At 33.9% G+C, this 21,340-nt stretch overlaps 2 protein-coding genes across 4 annotated transcripts in view; both read right to left on the bottom strand.

Annotated features, from left to right (window-relative positions):
* LOC109542837 (chondroitin sulfate N-acetylgalactosaminyltransferase 1) overlaps positions 1-21,340 on the bottom strand; it is a 98,734-nt gene that overhangs the window by 6,281 nt on the left and 71,113 nt on the right. For 2 of the 3 annotated variants that reach the window (XM_048668634.1, XM_048668635.1), the window contains exons 5-10: positions 12,997-13,194; positions 4,945-5,448; positions 3,825-4,077; positions 3,601-3,765; positions 2,843-3,037; positions 2,632-2,779 (exon numbers count right to left, since the gene is read on the bottom strand). In XM_048668634.1, the coding sequence (XP_048524591.1) occupies positions 2,632-2,779; positions 2,843-3,037; positions 3,601-3,765; positions 3,825-4,077; positions 4,945-5,448; positions 12,997-13,194 (1,463 nt within the window). The remainder of the gene's footprint in view (positions 1-2,631; positions 2,780-2,842; positions 3,038-3,600; positions 3,766-3,824; positions 4,078-4,944; positions 5,449-12,996; positions 13,195-21,340) is intronic. The other variant, XM_048668636.1, reaches the window with a different exon arrangement.
* LOC109542840 lies at positions 17,995-19,041 on the bottom strand. The gene is made up of 2 exons (XM_019912259.2): positions 18,804-19,041; positions 17,995-18,717 (listed from the first exon to the last, which is right to left on the bottom strand). The coding sequence occupies exons 1-2, from the start codon at positions 18,864-18,866 to the stop codon at positions 18,049-18,051; spliced, it is 732 nt and encodes a 243-aa protein (XP_019767818.2). The 5' UTR covers positions 18,867-19,041; the 3' UTR covers positions 17,995-18,048.

Raw genomic sequence — 21,340 nt, 5'->3', positions numbered from 1 at the left:
TTGTGCTTCGATTAAATTTATTATCCAACTAAGGTAAAGAAACCTTGATGAAAGAATCAACTTCAACAATAATATCAAATTAACAACAAGATCAACTCTTTTGGCACCTAATATGTATTCATAATTCATATTTTCGAAGCACTTGCGAGTCATACTAATGACAAACAACTTAATGAAATTGCATCTAGTTGAGATGATCTAATTAAACTAGAATTCCCAAAGGAGTTATTCAAAAATCTTGTTGCTAGTTACAAACGTTAATTAGATTCGCTTTAACTGAAAAGCAATTAAGAAAATTTAATTACTTCTGGAGGACGAAAATAACGAAAGAATAAATAATGAGATATACGAATGAGCATCCACTGGATCCGAAGTGTCGATTCCGTAGAACTGGTGTACCAATATGCTTGAAGGAAAATCAAAGTTCATTTCGAATGATAATCGAAATTTAGTTTTCAGATATCAAAACCGAGATCGAAATATAACAGATCTGAATTTTATTTTTGTTTTGTTTTCTACGTTTTACAGTTTTTTCTGCGTTTTACACATAAAAGCCAATATCCGCATGCGCTTATAAATCACTACAATTAAATTTGACAAAAGCCTTAATATACTCGCCTACCAATTATTAATTATACCAAATTTGCCAAGTTAATTTGGCTTGAATGTCTCGCTTAAAACGTAAACGTGAGACGTTAAACGTCTGGGTCTTGCAGCGATTCTATCTGCAGGGTACGATGAAAAGCCCTACGAACAATGACGCATACAACTTGGAAAAGGAAACTTTCGAATGCAATTTGTAACTTGAATTGTTCGCGTTTCCCAAAAACAATTAACGTTTTCGATAAGGCGACGATTCACGAATTCCGTCGGAAACTTCGAAACAGTTAATAGTTCTTTTCAGTAACGACGTTCGTTCAGAGGGATTTTTCAGTTGGCCATTTGCATTCCATCAGTTAGCCAATTCTTATGGTGCATTGCGGTTCTTTTAGATTTTCATCTGTAGCTCTATTAATGTGATTCATTTAAAAAGTAGTGATTGATGTGAGGAACAAAAAATCGTCTATCAGTTAAAAAATTTTCAAAGTAAAAACGTTTCCTAAAAAATATATGGGAATCAATTAGTCACTAAAGTAGAAAATTATTCTTAGAAAAAAGTGGCAATTGAGTGCAACAAAACAGGACAGCAGCTTATGCTCCACCCACCACGGAATGTATATTTTTTGCATCGGATTTGAGTTTATTTGAATATTTACGGTAGATAAATATTTTTAAATCTGCAATTTTAGCAAAGCAGAAAACTGTTTGATATTCAAATTCAACGTTTACAGCGTTAACGTTGAATTAGCAATCATGCGTAAAGCAAATTGAAAATTCCAGTTGATTTTTAGCTAAACTGTTGTTTTTGAATCTGTATAAATACATAGTTATCTACAAAACATACATCACTTTAAATTAAAAGCTCGTATATTCCTTTATTTTTATTTTAGTACATTGTTATGTAGAAATCGACTTTTCAAATATTAACAACAAATTATTGAAGGAAATAAAAGAAATCACGAAGCCACAAATAATACAGCTATTTTGAATCGACTGATCAGATAAATTAAGGTTGTGCGATTTATGGTTGTCAACGGAATTTTGAATATCAGTCGACGAATGATTGGTAGGAACAAATGTCTAAAAATGTGTCTAGTTTACTTAGATAACAACGAAACGTGGCAAACAATATTAATTTCTAACGAACTTTTTCAATATTAGTATAAATAAACATTTTTAAATTGACAAATTCAACGGGCGTTCAATTACTAAACTCAATTATATGACATTTTTGCTGAATAATATTTATTCAGAAAATATTCCTTGTGAGAGAAAAAAATTCTGCTTTTCGGGATGCTCATAGGAAACGAAGTGATATTTCAAAGTATTAGTAATGTTTTCGACAATTAATTAAAAATCGAATTATTAACAATTTGCTAATGAAGGAAGTTAAAATAATACAATTTTACTAATATTGGACAAAGTTAGTAATGAGTTTGAGAAAGTCAAGAAGTAAATTAGTAGTTATTTGCACGTTGATAAACATAGTTGATTATATTGATTTTGAACCAAATAAGACTTGCACAAAATGTGCGAATACGTTTCTAGTTCACTCATGGGTAGAAAATTCAGGTTCAACTTTTTCTTAAAAGGTAGCTTGTACTTCGTAATATTTAATATATAATAATTAATAAAAGTTTATCAGTGTTAAAACTAGTGTGTAAAGTAACCAACAACTATCTAAAGAGAATGAATGGCGGAATCTTCGAGAACTCGTTTTCTTCACATTGGATACAATACTGAAAGCTAAAGAAAAAGCAATGTGCATCATCAATAATTTATTGTATGTGGAGCCGAAGTAAAACTGAAACTATTTCAATGGGACAGAAAAGTTTCACTAAGGGCAAGGAATGCAGCATCAGCAGCAAAAGCAAAACTTTGAAATGCAATTTGCAGCCTTGCAAGCTTCAGAGTACAGAGAACAATGACTCGTTAAAAGTTTCATTCCGAGTTGCAGCCAGTCTAGTGAGACTGTTTTCGCGCTCGGTTTTTCCCCCCCGAAACAGATATTTGGATTATTTCGTTACTTGCCTTTGGATGCCATATGTGGAATATTCCTGGATCTGTTCCTCTTATCACTTTCACGCCGCTCGTCACGTATTTCCGGTACAGCATGACGTCTTCGCCGCCCCAGCCCACGATATCTTCATCAAACCCTTTCACCTTCAGGAAATCCGATCTGGAATTATAAGGGCCACATTCACATTAATTGCTGTTTTGAATTACACGTGCTGAAATTTACCTGTATTGACACGTCATTCCATATCCGAAATCTCGCCAGAAGCCAGTGTCTCTGGATATCACCAACTGTTCATTTTCGGATGGCACCTCTTTACCTTGCAATGTATATACAACATGTGGATTATACAAGCTAAATACTACTGGATAATATACTTTTTTGCCAGGTTTCGTGTTCCATCGGCATCTGTCGAGAAACCTGGAAATTTAGAAAGTATTCACAGTGACTGAAAAGTACATCTTTATCTTCTTGAAACTAAAAAAGTTTTCCTCCTTTTAAAAATTACTTAATTATCACACTTGTCCATTTTTAACGCAATAAACCGATGTTGCTATTGGACATTTAAAGTGCCGCATCTCAGAAACAAAGCGTTTTTTTATTTTTAACGTTTCCTCTCAGGAATTGCTCCTTTAAAGATTTTCATTCAATATCAAACCATCCGGTATATTTGTAATGCGTAATAATAACCGAGCCTTATTGCCCTTTTACTCAGAATTAACTTGCAGATTTGTTTTGCCTAATCATAATTGCTGCAAAAGTGATTTTCCCGCAATCCTTAATAAGTTATGTTTTTGTACAGTTTACAAATTGCTTCCAACACGAAACCAATTGATTTGATCGATAAAGCGCTTAAAATAATCACACCCAAATGTTACCGGCTAATAGAATTAGTGCCATTTCTGCAGATAAAATTTAAAAAATGTGTTCTTTACATCGTTTGATGAAACCGTATCTAAAGTAATAACCAATTATTTTTTTACCTGGCACTGAACACAATATCTACATCACACATAAAAAGAAGAACATCCTTTTGTGGCACTTTGAAGGACTTTTCGGAGGATTTCGCAGACTTTTGCTCCTTTTGCAGTGTTTTGGATTGATCGGGGTCAAAAGCCCTCTCAGCACCAACCCTGAGACCTTTTCCCCTAAAATCACAATTTACCAAATTGCAAAGGCTAACTCTCTGAACGTGAATAACTTCTACCTGGAAAATGTCTCATTTAAAGCGAGAAGTCTCAAGTTGTTAGCGTTGCCTCCCGAGTTCTTGGTCATCAGTACTCTGGACATGATGCTTCTGGCCTCCGCCAGTCCTTCTTCACCGAAATAGACGACAGTCAAGTGCACTCGTCTGTCGTTCTTAAGACCGATTTTAACAAACTTGTCCATGAAATTCTGGAACGTAGCAGTTCGACCGCTAAGCGGCAAAATGATGTGTATTAGTTCTTTGTCTTTTGGACCTGAAAGTTAAAGTGGGAAACATAGTAGAAATCGCAAAACATCGATGAAAATTTAACCAAATCATGGTAAGTGGTAAGTTCTTCATTTTGGATACTCTGGCTCAAGGTACGTGGCAAACAATTTATTATTAGAATTCTACAAATTATGCTTTTTGTAAATATTAAAAGCAATATAATGCTTTTGTTAACTAAGATGAACCAAATGTGCAAGAACACATCATTTCACACAATTTTTGGTGCTTTTCTTGCTTATTTTAGTTTCTTGAGCTTATTTGAGACATTTTTTAAGTTTTTGCGTTAATAAGATCAGCAATTTAAAGAAAACAATCCACTCAAATCCGCGGTTTAGAAGAAGAATACATTTATATTAACGCATCGAATTTTATAAGTAAAGATAAGTTGAAAAATATTTATTTACATCATTAAATGGTGTTTTAATAATTTTAAAGTCAAATGAAAACAATTAAGTACTGAGTCAACCGAATGTCAATTTTCTAATTATTCTGAGATAACATTCTTGGGTTCAATATAAAACACACTGTACCGAAACATTTCCGAAACTTTCATAGGATTGTATTATAAAGAAAGTTTTATATAAAATATTTTTCTGTACCTTTTTTAACTAAGAAAATATAAATTTATTCTGAAATTAACAATTTTTTGATTTTCCTTTTAAGACAGTAAAAATTCCCAAAATTATACTATCCTACTTTTCTAATAACACGAACAATTCCGGAGATACCTTAGGAAAAGCGTCGAAAATGGGACAACTTGTATACATAATTTTCAAGATTCAACCGCATTGCGGTTTGAGTCTTCAGTCAAAAGCAACACGCAACAACCTGCTGATGTCCACCATAGACTTACCTGGAAGATTCTCACTTGTGATTGTCTGTAGCGGAGCAAATGGCCTCATAACCACAATCTTCGTAAACCCATTCACTGGTCCATGTTCCGCACTCGAAGTTTTATTCACTGGTTTACTTTTAAAATACAGCTCAAATTGCGTTCCAGTCGTTGGCTCTATCCTGTACAATCCCTCAATGAAATCATCCAGCGTGTACTTCCGGATTTTTTCGGTAACATTCTTGTTCAACGTGTCCAGCCCTTTGACCAAAGCTTCCAGCAAGTCCTTTCGCTTGTAGCCAATTGGCTTCTCGACCACCCGTTTCCCCAGACCTAAGTCCGATGGATAAACTCTGCTGTAGGTAAAATGGTTGAATGGAATCAGTTCGTACTCGTTGTTCAACGGTGTTCCATGGAAGATTTCCGCTTGCATTACTTGTTTTTTTATGTAGCTGGCGTATTCGGCATTGGTTAAGGTCGGGTTTTGAGACGAGTCGGTGAGGATACTGTGGCGGTTTGGATAACCTGCAATAAATGAAAAATGCAACGGTTACAACATGCTGGTTTTTTGGGTTGTTCAACCGTAACACATTTTCCTATGGAATTTTCAATTTTCACAAAACTTTAGGATTGAACGATGTAAAACGTTTATGATTCAATTCTGTTTGCAACATTTTTTAAACTAGTATTCATAAAATTGTGGAGCAAAGGAAGAATAAGACCAAGATGCATGGTCGTGGTCCTGGACACGATATAATGTTGAAGCGCAAGCTCACATGAGATGCTACATATATTTCAATTGAAGATGAATGCTGTCGTCATCACAAAAAGTGCCAACGTGGCAATTTCCATGTTTCCACACCAATGCTTTTCCGCTTCGTTGCACCCAATCCAATATAAATACTGCACAAGAAGATATTAAGATCATTATTAACACAGACGTTCTACTGCGAACCTCAATATGTTTCAACTTCTACCACTCATTAGTGTATTTAGCTCTGCTTTTTCCACTCTTCCTGTGGAAATGTGGTGTCTCATTTTGAGACTACTGGATGCCGAGTCTTTGTTGGCTGCAGCAAGAAGTTCTCCTTTGTTCGATCGAGTTGTCAAAGGAGACCCAGTTTTGAAAAAGACCCTTCAAGCTGCTATCCAAATGGAACAGCGAGAAATTATGGAGCGGCTTACCAGGCCAGGAATGGCTGCTAGCATTAGCAGAGATGAACATGCAATGCTGTTTGGTAGTAATAGACAGAAGATTGTAACAATTGCCAAAAGCAAGCATTCGCTTAGGCAAGTAAAGGAGTACCATAAGAGAAAGGAGAGCTCAGGATGTAAAGCCAGGACCACAACGACGAATACTGCAAGGTTTAATCCATATAGAATATAGGATTGTAAAATTGTAATGTAAAAAATAATATATTGACAAATAAAAATTAATTTTGGTAGAGATTGTAATTTTATTTTTAATGCGAATCTCTAGTGATGTTTGTTACGTGACATCATTCCACAGATATGACGTAAAATACAGGTTGAAACATTAATCAAATATGGACCTGCACCCAATTGATATGTACTTCTTACTTTGGCAACTTACTTATTAGAGGGTCAATTTATTTACATTAAGGTGCATAAGAATTTTTGCTTATGTGTCTTAATGCAGAACAGTTTTTTTAATCTTCTGGATTTGCTAGAGCCGCGTTGCAAGACAATCAGAAGTTTCAAAATCCTACTATACAGGGTGATTCAAAATTGGATAGTCATTTCCTAGGCTTTATTCCGGTCGTTTTGTTCGCATTAATATTTTTCCTTCTAACTTTAAAAACTTAAGAATTTCTTATTAAATCTAATTAAAAAAGATCGATTCTGCTTGGTGCTTATATTATTGCCCCAAGTGCTCTATAAAATGTTTGGAATGCCTTTTATCATTTTCAATTAAATCGTTTGCAATCTTATGATGATGGTTTTTTAGAATGTTTCGAGTTCAAACACTTTTTTAATTTCCTGAAGACTTAATAATAATACAATAGGTGGTTTAAGTATGACTGCAAACAATATTAAACCTATAATCAACCAGGAAGGAAAAGGAAACTGGGCAGAGAATATCTTCAAGTAATCTTCTAAATGGTTTTCGTTCAATTCATTGTTAAGATAAACGGCAAGACGCGCAAAAATATTGCTTTTAAGGGCCTCCATCCATATATGTGAGTGTCGACGCAATCATCAATCACCAGCTGAGTATACATTGACACCCTTTGAGGTTTCTTTTATCAAATAGTACAATAGGCCATTATGTGGCACGAAACATATTTGAATAGGCGGATATGGTTGTGTGTAACTGCGACAAAATTACACCAAAGTATAATAAATATTTAACATTTTTTAATCTACTCGGAAAATCCGTCAGTTTTCATTAATATATCTTGATGGCATGCATACAGAACCAATTTAAAATCGCTACAGACATATTCTTTTGTTATCTGGATCCACAATATATGGCTCGATGACAGAAAATGACGAGTAATAACCAACAATATCATCGAAAGGATTTGATTTATAGCCTCTATATTAGCCTTTATAGGCGATATTAATCAAACTAGGTGATTTCTAATGACGCGTGGTCATTTTCAATTAAGGGCTTTCTTTGTTTACCAACATTCGGAAAATCATTGGAAATAACAAACAGGTTTAAAGACTGCTTCGACGTAAAGTACTTTATTAAAATTTACTGTCGTTCTCTAGGTTTTTATTAGGTTTCCAGATCCCTCTTCGAGTTTTAACTAATTTAGCTGCGACATTTTAATCCACGAGACACCGGGCTTGTTCTTAATCCCATTTTCAATTAGAAAAGTTTCCACTAAAATTAAGTTAATTTCAATTACACTTCCCAAGGGAAAAACCTTCCTGCGACGAAAAATAACGTTTGAATAATACTTCCAGCTTAAGGGGTTTATTGTTCGACTAGTGCTAATATTGACAAATAATCGATAATAATTGGGACTTCTTAATTTTCCTGATCGACTATAATGGAAATGAGTGAATAAACTTGTCAAGAATGGAAAGTAACAGAGTAATTGAAATAACTGAACAAATCAAATGAGATTTTATCGAGAAACAGTAGGTGAGACTTTCTACGAAATGAGGCTTTCTCAACTGTAAATTTACCTTTGTACTTATTGTAATTTACATAGATTTTTTAACAATTTTAGTGGAACAATTTTCATATGCTCAAACTAATTCTGAACTAAAGGAATCTGCAGATTTATTATTCATTATTACGACAAACTTTACGTTGAAACCTTAGGCACTAGTCGAAATTGGCAATACCTACGAATTTTAAAGTATTTATGGAGTCGTCCAACAATTTTGCTAAATAACATAACATTATAACAACAATAAGATAACATTTGAAACATGGTTATTTGATGCTCATTTTTTAACAGAAAATGTAGTATGTTATATACTTTTAAGTAGTGCTGTGAAGTAGCATATATAATGTTTAAGGAAGGCACGAAATATCATAATTGAGTAATTCGTCAGCTGCATATTTATGAACTAAACAAACAGTTTTCAAATAAGAGCCTTAAATAGCATTTTATTATTTATTGAGAAATTTTGCTTTTAGAGACACTTTATTGGAAATTATACAAATTTACAAATTTGAGAATGATCTAGCGACTAATTTAAAACCTGTTAAAGACGATCTTATGACTCTCTTAGAGACTTATGACTTAATGAAAAAGTTAAAAGACTGAATCAGGTGTGACACTTTTTTTGATACTGTGTGTATGTGTGGATTGAAACTAACACTAATTAACATTATCATTATCGTTAGTTAAGTTGATGCAATGTGAAAGACGTAAAACATTAGACTAGACACTTTATAGCCTCCTTTCAGATTCTAAATACACAAATATTCCATTAAATGGTTCTAGGAAATGGGTAGAAACGCATCCAGGAAGCGAAAAGACCCTTATCACAGTGACCAAATACCTAATCAGACAAAAAGCATTGGCCCTTCACCCTTTTCAAGTGAGAGGACGATTTAGCGTCAGGGATTTGATGGCAACACTGATTAAGACATCCATTTGGATAGTTCAATTTCCATTTAAATCAATACGAAAAACTCCTATTTTTTTCAAACCTTACTAATATTAACATTTTTTCGCATATATAAAATAAATGATCGTCGCGTATTCATAGTTAAGAGCACTTTATGCCGCGTTATCTATGTTTCAAATTTGTGTGGTTTCGAAACAAAATTTCCTGAGCTCCATTTATTGTAGCAGTTATTTGTGCAGCTGAAAGTTACTTAAAAACTTTGCAGAAATGCAAATGGACCTCGAATTAATGCAGTATATTTAAGAGGATCCGGTTCAAAGTTAATTTTGCTGATGGTTTTATAATTGAATTTTCCTCCTTTAGTTTGTTTTAATTAGAAGCTAAAAGGATGGATACAAAATATACGGCACAATTATTCAAATAGTGGAAATTTTAAAGCTTGTTGGAATTTAAAACTATATGATATGGTCTAATTGGCAGCAGAGCCACACATTGTAGCTTTCCAGAGTATCCCGTTGAGATCGGAAATTTTAGCATACATGCGTCGGATATTCACATTGTATATGTGCATACGGAATAGGCAATTATTAGCTTAATTCGATAGCGACATAATAGAATCGCCATTACAGATTCGCATTGCTAAATTTCAAAAATGTTGCTTATCCAATAAGTAAAATCTATGTTCCTTTCAAAGTTTCATGGGCTTGTTGAGTGAAATACTGAAAATATTGCAACGTTCCGTCTACATAAGATCAGAAACGGAAAACACTACGCTTAATGTGTTGTTTTCACAAAAAAATATATTGTTTTGAGATTCATTCATGGGGTTAGCGAATGAATCCACGTTCTTTTCATTTCATTTCAGCAAAGTTTCAGTTGGTTCTAATTCTTTCTCTCAGCGGATCCGATTTTTAGCTGAACATAATAAACAGTTTACATCGAGTTATCATCTTTGTTACCTAGGGCAGGAAATTGTAAACTGGATGAGTTCGGTACAATAAACACGTGTTTGCAGAAATCCGGGTTTCAAGCTGAGAGATTATTATCGACTATCAGATAATCCGATATTGTACGTAATAAGAGCATCCACGATCGCAATATCCGACAACATATGCTTCCGATTTCCCAGTTGAGCAGCGTATGTGTAGCATGACATAGAATTTTGTACAAGATGAGCCATATACGAGAATCAAGAGTGAGTATTCCTGAAGTCTAGAGTATAGAAATAGAAAATAGAAAAATTACACTCAGATTGAATACCTATGGATGTGTCTCTAAATAAATAGAATGTGCGAAAATAAATACAAATTTGGTTGCGAGCTATTAACTATGAGTAAATTGAGCATTGATGTGACCGATCTTAAAAATAAACTTTTGCTTATTTTTCAAATTCTTGACCGAAAATCACTAAGTTTTCCACACTAATTGAATATAAAATTTCGTTTTAAAAACCCAAATTCTATTAAACATGTTATGCTCAAAACCAACATTTAAAACCAAATGCAAAAAGGAGCTTTAACAAAGTTGTGCTACAATTTGAACTGGCGAGATAAAGCCATTAAAATAGCTGCCATTTGCTGGCATCTAAAACTGGTTTTCATATGAAAATACTTGAAGAACATTAGAACAAATTCAATTATTTTAAACTGCAACTTTGAAACTGTTATTTCTGTTTTGTTGAACAACAAATATTGGAACCATTCTTGAAACAATTAGATACTTTCAGAATGCCATCAGGTGCAAGTATCAAACTCAATTATCCGCCACATTAACCAGGATGAGCCCTTCAGATGGCTCGAAAGTACTATACAACAACTAGAGAAACATATTTGTGTGCGCAAAGTTCTTCAGCTCATATATGGCGCTAAACTTTGGCACGAAAGCCAACTTCGAGCAGCTTACTTGAAAGCTGATCGTCAAACTTTGATGGATCTCAGCACGCTGCACAAATATTTTCCCCAAACCGACCGAGGTTTTCTCAAAGTGTTTGAAGCGGAGAAAATAAATCGGTTTCGAGCACCAAAAGTTCCTGTTCTTACATTTGCATTGAGCATATTCGCTTATACAGGATGATGCAACCTAGTTCCAGTTTTTCACCAACATCACTAGCTCATTTTTTTTTAAATAGAACACCCCACATATTATTATGCCAAGTTAATATCCTTTTAACAAGGTTTCAGACAATGATAAATTGTCAATGCCTTGAATCACAAGTTTTTGAGTCAAGTGGTTGTCAGAGAATGCCTTTGCATTATCATAAGATTGTAAGAAATTACTTAGACGCTTGGAAGAGAAATGGTTGGACTGGACGCGGTGGTGATATTGAATGGCCACCTACATCACCTGACTTGAAACCAATGCACTTTTACAAACATGTAAAGTTTTCAGTCTGCAATACTGTAATGTTTATTGTCTTTGCTTATTACTGTTTTATTAGGTTTCAGTTATTTGTTGTAATAAAATTTAATTAACTTACGTGTAAATAGTTCATAGGGTAGTATTTAGTAATAGGGATGCCAGGAATAGCGTCAGTTCATTGTACTTCTGTGTTACTGTTTTATTAATTATTGTTCATTTCTTAAATGCAACATTTCTTGTTTCGGCAAAGCTATCCAATAAACTTCTGAACGTTTAAATAATCGGGTTTCTTTCAGCACTTGAATATCGGGTTGCATTTATCCTACTGGCTAATAATGATTTTTTGGCATTAACATTGGCGAGGATCAACACCATATTAACAATTCATTGAGTAGTCAGATTCATGATTACCGACAAAAAAAGAAATGTTATATTGAAAAACTGGTCAATTCTATCTTTTCGGTCTTCCTAAGCCAAATTATTTACCTGTAAACTGTATTAATTTGTTCGCTTAATTGTTGAATTTTGTAATGGTGCAAATTCCTGTATTCCTGTAAAAAATTGAGATTACAGCCGATTTACTAACAAACTGGAGAATCAAAGTATGGGCAGCCTCGTATTTTCGGAAAGCTCGTTAAAAAACCTTCAAGACGGCATACAAACATAGGGGGTGTTCTATGTAAAAAAAGTAAGTTAGTAATCTATATGAAAAACTCAAAAAATTGAACTCTCTGTATATTGGCGCATTATTTGAAAAGGGTTGTGCTTTGTTTCCATGCTCCCAGATGAATGGCAATAGAGGGTGAGTCAGATTTTTCAATTTCTTTTACAGACTTAGTACAGTACTGTTCTAAATGTGACCCTTTTTTCAAGATTAATAGTTCATTCATCTATGTCTGGTAAACCATTAGCCGCAGGCCCAATAAACCTATCCTTATTTGTAAAAGAACCAATTTATAACCCTATGCAACCAAAATAGTTTTGATTGGTGGGCACTATTGATGCCAATATCGAATAAGAAATAGGTTCAAAATTGCACTCAAGTTACCCGCAAACTTCTACCCCGTATTGGCGTACTTCTACCACTTATACAAAATGTAACAATTTAGCGGCAATCCTTCGTGTCGTTTAAGGCGCCTAATCCAGCATTTCATGCATGGCTATGCCTTTTCTAATGGTGTTCGCAAATAAGAAAACACCGCTACAATCAGTTCCGTTCGTTTGAATACTTCGCAGCACAATTCGTCTTTAATAAAATACCCGCTACACTCTAAGATCCATCACGCAACTTCAAAACTCTGAACTTCCTAAGGATATGTAAGCCGTTCAACTCGAAACATACCATGTTAAGAGCAAAGTTTATCGGACCTAGAACTTAACCGAAGTATTTCCTGTTTTCCCCTAAACTGTCTAATTCGCCCTAGCATTTCGCAAGAGACATTAGAAACGATTTTTACTACAGATTCTAAAGCTTTCCAAGCTGGACAAACTAGTTGGGTTGAGAAAGCTTTACTGTCTATGATTAAATATGCATGTTCCTTCATTGGTTATACTAATAAGAAATTTAATCCTTCCATATTTATGTTCCGCAATATATATCATAATTCTACTACTACGTTTTCTATTAATTTAAATTTTATGCAATCTTACACTTACCGTTAGTGTATTGAAATAACTGCAGTTTAAGATTCTTAATTTCCGCTGTCAGTCTATCAACTTCTATGCGGTTTTCCTCCTCCCGTTGCTGCAAAAGGAGATGAAGCGAAGCACTAAATTCGGAAGCAGAAGCTGGCGGAGACTCATGTTGAGGTAGTTTTGAAGGAAGATTTCGGTTAGGTGAGGCCAAATCGAGACCTGAAATGAACAGAAACCCGACTCAAACCAACTGTCTGGAAATTATTAATTAAAACATCCTCAATCTTCCTTAGTATCTTAATCTACCCTTAGTTTCCTATTTCGACTTAGCAGAGCTGGATAGTAATTAACGAAATAAACTTTCGGAACTTAAAACAATGCTCTCCCAATAGATTTTAAATCGAGTTAAGGTCGATTTTCTACCCTCTTCAATTCTAAACCTGCCCTAATATATAAAAGAACGGAACGCCTTGGGGCTTTCCAAATAACGATAAGTTTGTTTTCTTTTCGTTTGTTTTTCTTTCGCAGCTAATCGCTGAAAATGTATTGGGAGTTAGCTAGAGCCCAAAATTCCCGTATATTTTACTGCCGATTATCTATTATTAATATCTACTCGCAAACCATTACTTATTGTCCGTTCATTCAAGCATCTTAGAAATAAAATTAGTGCGCTTAACGAACGAAAAACTATACCAAAAAACTGCAAACTGGAAGTCTCTCTCACCACAATGCGCTAATTAATTCTTTAATTTCGAATGAAATCGGGGTTAATTTTTCCGGCTCCGAAACGTTGAACAACAAAACCTGTCGCAACTTTCTTGAACTCAAGAAACGATCCATTTAACGCCTGCAGAAACTCCGAAATTAATTTTAGGATTTTCTTTTATTTCTTGTTCCTTTTATTCACCATGCAATTCCACGACCAAAAATAGAAAATCGTTTCGGCTGTTAATAGTCGTCAGTTAATTAGAAGCATTGCGCTTGAGGGGAGATTGCTTCCGGAACTTGGTGATCTGAATAAAAGGTGAATGTTCAATTCTTTCTAGTGTTTGTTGCTGATAAAAATTAGACCTTGTTTGGTCTTTGATTTGTTTGAATTCTGTATAATAGTAACATTTTAATACAAAACAGCCAACCAAATGTATTCATTCAGCCTAATAGTTTTAAGTATATTGAGTTAGAAATATCAGGTAGGCAAGTGTTAATTTATTTTAATTAAATTCCAATTCAATTCAGCCTCCTGATTCTCCATCCAGTGTCATTGTTAGCGATATCTTTGTGCACAATTTTAAAGGCCGAAAAACAATAGAAGTAAATTAAACAGATTCTCGACGAAATGTTTCAAATATTTTCCAGGATTTCACTATAATTAAATTAAGAATACGGTTTTCGTTTGTTACAAAGGGTTCAAACAAGCTCTGAGATGAGTTTTAGTGAAATTCAAATTTATTATTAAACGAAAAAAAACATTGCAGATTCGTTATTAAAGGCAGTTTCAGGCGCATAAAAATAAAACGAGAATATAGCGATGCGAAGCAATCTAACGCCAAATGCAACTGGTTCTATTACAATCTAGTGATGTTCGCTGTTTCCATTCAATCCTCAATAAAGTGAGATTTAGTGATAGAAGAATATATTCCTACAGATATTCTCAGTATATTTTCAGAGAAGTCAATTACAACAGCAGCAATGTTGAACGAACGTGAACCAAAGAGCGAAAATAGAGCACAAAACAAGATTTATTTGCCAAATAAGTTAAACCTTTGCAGCGCGGCCATTGCTTGAAATGTGAGTTTCGTTTTATTTTAGGCCGTCGTCGAAAAAAATCTTTCTGGCGTTTCGCAAACACAAAGGGCTTACATCTTCAGATGTGGTTTTCTTGGCGCGGCAATATTCATCAGCTTAAAGGTTTATTTGCGTTTTAACATTTTGCCCAGCAATACTCTTCATATTATTAATTTAACTATGTACAGAACAATTCAACATCGCATTTTCAACTCAAGCTTTCTAGCGAACGGAAAGAGGAGCAGATATTTTTTTTTGATAAAATGAAAACAAATTTCTTTTGTGCCGTTTTCTTCACCTGTTTTAATCGACGATTGAACTCTTGTTTAATACCTCATCCATTTAAACCCTTGCATCTTTATGCAATTAAAGCAGATTTTGCAATATTTGTCGTTCTCTCTGTGCCGTTTATCCGCTGTCCCTGGAGACATGGCGTAAAATGGGAACAAACGAGGGAGTGTCCCCAAATTAATTTAGAATCCCTGCAGGTGTTCGGGATACTGTCTATGACATTCCCGTGGTTTTATTTTTCAACGGTAAGGCAGCAAATCGACTTGAATTTATGTCCATTCTCTTTGGACGATCACCGATGACAAAGACAAACATTCAATGTACCACCCAGGAAAATTATATTGATTTTTCCTAATTAATTATTGTTATTGAATTGTTATATATATATAACTGGCTCGATTGTTGTGCAGCATTTTAAGCATTCAAAATCATTTGGATGCCGCTTTGTTCATTGCTGTTATAAACATTATTATTGGGACGAAGCAACAATATTTTACACCCACGATAAATATTTCCAGTTATCCCGGCATATAATATATTCATTTCATAAATTCAGTTCGGGAACAAAACAGAAATGGAACAGGTAAAATGGCCAAATTAATTTAAAGTTTTGCCAGTTTCAAATACAGAAACACTATTTGTGCGTTGCTGAAATTGAACAGGAGAGAAGCAGCGACCGCAATCCTATTTCATTTCCAGCGCTGTTTGCTACTTAATAGTGTTTTACTACTTAGTAAAAAAGAAAATAATTGTCCAGTGAAACTTTTCACTGCACAGCAAAGAAAAACTAAAAGGATTTTAGATAATGGAAAGTTGGAAGCCGTATTTAAAAAGTTTGCTAATAACTGTCAGAAGGCTGACTGAGTTTTATAAAACCCCAAACTGAGCACTTTTTAACGTAACTGGCCGTATTAGAATGAATTAATTTAAAGTACCAGTACGAAATACACAGTTACGTTGATGACAAAATGCCAAATTGCAAAGGCTTCATTTCAAAGGTTAATTAGGGCAACGATAAATCGCGGAGAGTGTGATATCTAAAGGTCAGCGCTAAATTTGATGCAATATGAAGTTTTGGACTCAATCTAAAGCCACTTGAGACTGTATTGAGTAAACCCTTGAATTTATTGGTGACTGAAGTGGCTGGAAAATAAAAGTCACAGCTATAGAAAAAATTAGTCTTGTCAACTGGTTTGGTTCCTGACCTATGATGAGTACTCAGTTTTAATTTGAATTATCCGGGAAACTAATACTGCCCGGTTTTTGAAGGTATGCAGTTTCTTTTCCCAAATTTAGTTCCTTCTAAAATTAAAAATTTCGCAAATAAATCGACAAATAAAGGTTGTCGAAGAAAATAAGTATGCATCCCTTGAAGCTATTCCGGTGACATTATCGCTATAATTATATTAGGCTTTCATCTTTGAAGATTTTTGTTTTGATTGAAGCAATAGATTATTTTGTTTCAGCTCTCCAATCTGTATACACCTTTAAACGATCCAGGCTGTTGGGCTTTAAGTATATTATTTTGTACAAGTATTTATTTATCCTTAGTGGCCTCTTTGTATCCACATTTTATTCCTGTCTTCATGAGTACCAAGATTTCAGTCATCATCCATATTTGTCTAATTTGCTAGCGTTCTTTGGCGATTGTTTTTGCTGCGCTAGTTATATTTTTTCCATATCCTTAACATATAAATAGAAAAAATCTAAAGCTGGCCAAATTAAAATTTTCCATTTCCGGATTAAGCACCCTTTCTATTCTTTGCAAAATACATCTCGTAATGCGTAATAAATTTATATTTTCTGGTCTCAGTATTTCCCTAAAACTTAAAACCAATTTTTGTAGTTTTATTTAGTTTTTCTAACTAAAAGCCGCTTTTGTTCGTACAATATTTTAAATACAAATTTTATTCTCAATCCAATCAGCTTCATTGAGTTTATTTCTAAAACAAAAATTCCATTTCTCCAGAAAAATAGCCAACTGCTTTGGACATTTATTGGCAGATTGAAAAAATTGTTTCACCAACATGTTTCTTGGTATATGAATTCCTCAATTGGGCAAAACTTCAAAATTTGTGATGATGCGAAACTGAAACAAAATGTACATGAAATCGGATAGATTTAAAAAAAAATTCAAGATCTCCAAAGCCGGCTTTTGTAGAGACCAGAACATCGTTGGTTTCACGAAAAAATATTTTTTAAGTGTTTGTGCGATGGAAAACAAATCAGATTAGCGCAGGCTCGTTTATATATAACAAACCAAAGTGAATTATTATCAATAAAGCAAGAGATCTAATTTTAGTTTTTGCATTATTTAGATAGATCAATGTGCAACAAGATGAAAACTTAAAACTTTATGGATTAAACATTTACAAAAGTTGTAAAATTGCCACATAAAGCTACAACATCAATAAAAAAAATTATTTGATCAAAATTGCCAGTAAATTAAGATTAATCTTTGGAGGCCAATCTAATGTCATATTAATGAAATTAGCTGCCGAAATCAGCCAAATCCGTTTGTTTTTGCATTTAGATATTTCGAGTCATGACAGTGAAATTACTGAGAAACGATTATTTCCAAACAAACAGAAAATTATCTCAAAACATTAATGGAAATTCGTGCAAAAAAGTTGTTTCATGTTTGTCCGTTTCGACAAAATAGAATCGCTAATTTTCATTAATTTCTGCGCTTTGTATCCAGAAGTACCTTACACCTTCAGATGCGGTTGCTCATATTGTTGGCATTTTGAACTTTGCATTATTTTAAAATATCAACCCATCTTGATAACTATTCGTAAAATATTTGCTAATTAGGGTGCAACCAGTTTACTGAAAGTGCCACTGTTCTTCAATAAACTGGAAAAAGTTTCCATCGGAACCCCTAAGCTCCATTACTGCACTCCTTCACAGCCATAATTAAGTTAGCAGTTAAATAAAACAAAATTTATAATAAAACAAATGTATTAAATAACTTAAATATCACAAACATTCTTTGACCTAGTTGCTTTTAATATTCAAAATACATTGAACACTGTCTTCGAAAACTGCCATAATTTGCGACTTGTACTCACTGCGCGCACTTGCAGCACATTCTGTTGCATCGGCGGAAATTGTACTATATATTTTTTTCCACTGAGCAATATACTCTTGGACCAAGTCAGGAACAGTTTTTAGTACTGCAACTTCAGAGGTGGCAAAACTCAAAAGACAAATCGTGTCTGAACTCGAGCAGCTACTTAAAGTATTCACAGGAGCCTGAATATCAGCAACCAGCTGCGTTAATTGATCCAGACCATCACTAATAGCAGCCAGAACTACGCTGGTGTCATTAGAAATGCATGCTCCAAAGCTGGCTGTTGCATCTTCAATAATTGCTTCAGCTGGATCGTCTTCAGCTAATACGCAATCGATGATCGCTTTACCTCCATCTGAGGCGTTATTTCTCACTTTGTTCAAAACATCCACGACTTCGCTATTGAGCGTTTTTACCACTGCCTGTACTTCGTCAACAATTTTGGTTTGGATTTGATCAGGATTACTTTGAAGATTGTCAACCACAGCGCTCGCATTGGCCAGACGTTCACTCACTACTGCTAGAACCTCATCCAGTACTTGAACGATTATATCCTTAGTGGTGCCTGTTAAGGCTGGAGATTGGTTACTAGCCTAAAAACAACAAACGTCTGTTAAATAATTCAAACAGTGAATGATATGAATGTGTGAATAGGATGAATAGAGGAAATCGTTCCTACCTGGACAGCTAAAAATGTTCCCAGAATGGTAACACACACCTTGAAGTTCATTGTGAATAACATAAGCACTTGGGTCGCGCAGACTGTTGAAAAATAAAATTCCCGTGGCGTATTTATACGAGAAAAATCATTATCGGATAAACAACGCAACAAACTAATATTTCACTTCAAGTGGAATCATCGAAATTCTAAAGAAAATTGCCACATCTAATTAGGATGCAAAGATTCAAACAATACAAAATTAAAAACTGTGGGCCACTTGAGATTAAAGCAATGAAACACTAGGTTTCAAATGAAATTGTTTGCATAATAGTTCTGTCTATCAAAGACGAGAATATCAATAAGAAAGAAATATTAGATCGTTACTTGGCAGAATTATCTCAAAGATCACTGCTCTTTGATTGGCAAATTACCTCGATTGGCATTTACAAGAAAGCTTATCACTAATTGAATAAATCGAACTATTTTGGACTCATCGAGTAAAACACATCGAGTTTTACTAATTATGAGTAAAACACACATAAAAAACTAATGAGTGGATGAAAATGCAAATAGTACTATTATTTCAATGATCGAATTGTAAACGTCGGCTAGCCAAAGCCGCCAATTTCCAATAGAAAACTTATTTTATTAAAAACAAATCACCTCTCGGTTACTCACAAAGGCTATTCCAAATTGTCCATCTTTCAGCAATCAAGTAGATAATAATTTAAATATCAGCAAATCGATAATTGATATTGAAACTTTAATGTTGTTCTACGTTTAGCAAGTTTTGTTAACAAGTTTACAAGTTGGATATTGAAGTAAAGATTTTTCTATGAAATAATGAATGCCTAACACAGGATGATGCAGCCAAGCCGGGATGGAAGATTTTGTCTGACTGGTATGTAATATTAAAATTATTTATTTATGCGATCAATAGTGGCCATCAATTGAAATTTTGTTCGTTACACAAGGTGAAACACATAGATATGTGTTTCAGTTGTTTCTAACTGCTTACGAAATTTTTTTCCATACTAGCTTTGTCTTAAGTTTCTTGTACGTTTTCTTTAAAGTAACTTATCCAGTCGATCCATAATGCTGTAATTCCCAAGAATTTTTATTATAAAAATACTAGGGACCTTAAAGAAAACATCAAAGAAACTTAATGCAAAGCTAGCAAGGGAGGAAGCCGAAAATGTTTGCAAGAATTTTTATTAGTAAAACAAATTAATAATGCGAAATAATTGCATTTGAAGGATCGATTTTCACAATGAAAACAGAAAACCTTGGTTAATAGGAAGTGCTGGACAATATTGAAATTAAATGATTATTCGCACCTCCATTATTTTCCAAACAATTTTTTGCTCGCGATCCCAAAACAACTTCAAAAGACACAATTGTATGAATGTAAATGACTTGATTTATTTTTAACTTTCACTTCCATGTCTCCTTAGAACTTTCAACAAATACAAAAGCTACTTTATTAAAAAAAAAAACATTTCAAAAATCTGCCTAGTGCATTCTTTAGGGAAGCATTAATGTTTTTTAGAATCCTTTAAGAAGTCAGATAATTTTCAAGGCCTCTATTTAAAATAAAATATTTCGGATTTTGGAAATACCTCAAAAACCTTCTGGTCGATGGGTTTTCTGTTTTCACCATCCTACGCAATTCACAAATTAGCCTGTATGCGAATTCACTTATTACATTAATAAACAGAAATTCATTTCGGGGTATCTGAATCACATGGCCCCTAAATCAATGGAACAATATCACGAAAACTATGAATATGTATCGAAATAATCCAAAATTGAACATTTAAGATTTCGATATGCAACCAGCCTTTGTCAGAAAACAAGATTTAATCGCATATTCCTAGTAAATAACCCTTGAACCATATATTTACTCTTAAAGTTAAAAAAAATAATTATGAAACAATAGATAGACATATCGATATCTTTTAAAGTGTTTAATGGACACTTGAAATCTAGTTGCAGTATAAGCAGGTGTTTTGAACATGTTTGTTTATCACATTTACGACCTATTTTCGATTATAGTATATAATGGGTGGTTTGAACTTGAGCTAATCTGGAGAGGTTTAGGGGCACGTTACCTTAATCTTGCCCAAAACTGAGATATTTGCAAAATGCAAATCTCACAACCAAGCAACCAAACTTAGAGTGTTTGCTCCAGTAAGCTGAATATTGAGGAAGCAAATAACAAATCGCTACTATTTGTATCAGAATAAACCCATTTAAAGTGGATTATTGTGAAATACTCAATAGTTATACATATATACACTAAATACCATGAGTTATTGCAATGTCACTGGCCAACACTTCCTGCCAGCTAATTGTATTCATTCAACGTTCAGTTATTATTTTACTTTGTATGCCCGATTTCGACATTGAAAGCCACCTGTTTGAGATTAGATTACTTCTACTGACAATTGTAAAATACGGTAGAAATAAGGCTTTAAATAAGTAATGCGAAAATATGTAAAAGACAAAAATGCATACTAGCAAAGATAAATGCTTACTAAATGTTCCTCGATTTC

This window comes from Dendroctonus ponderosae, unplaced genomic scaffold, assembly GCF_020466585.1.
Source record: "Dendroctonus ponderosae isolate FM_Combo_2020 unplaced genomic scaffold, Dpon_F_20191213v2 Dpon_F_20191213_7, whole genome shotgun sequence".
Lineage (NCBI taxonomy): Eukaryota > Metazoa > Arthropoda > Insecta > Coleoptera > Curculionidae > Dendroctonus > Dendroctonus ponderosae.
Note: the sequence above shows the minus strand (reverse complement) of the source record. Positions and strands in the feature narration are given on the sequence as shown.

What these genes read in the sequence shown, in the direction of transcription:
- LOC109542840 (XM_019912259.2), bottom strand. Translation starts at nt 18,866, where the DNA reads ATGTTATTCACAATGAACTTCAAGGTGTGTGTTACCATTCTGGGAACA. An exon ending in GAACATTTTTAGCTGTCCAG is followed by an intron (nt 18,718 to 18,803) that starts GTAGGAACGATT and finishes TGTTGTTTTTAG; the next exon opens with GCTAGTAACCAATCTCCAGC.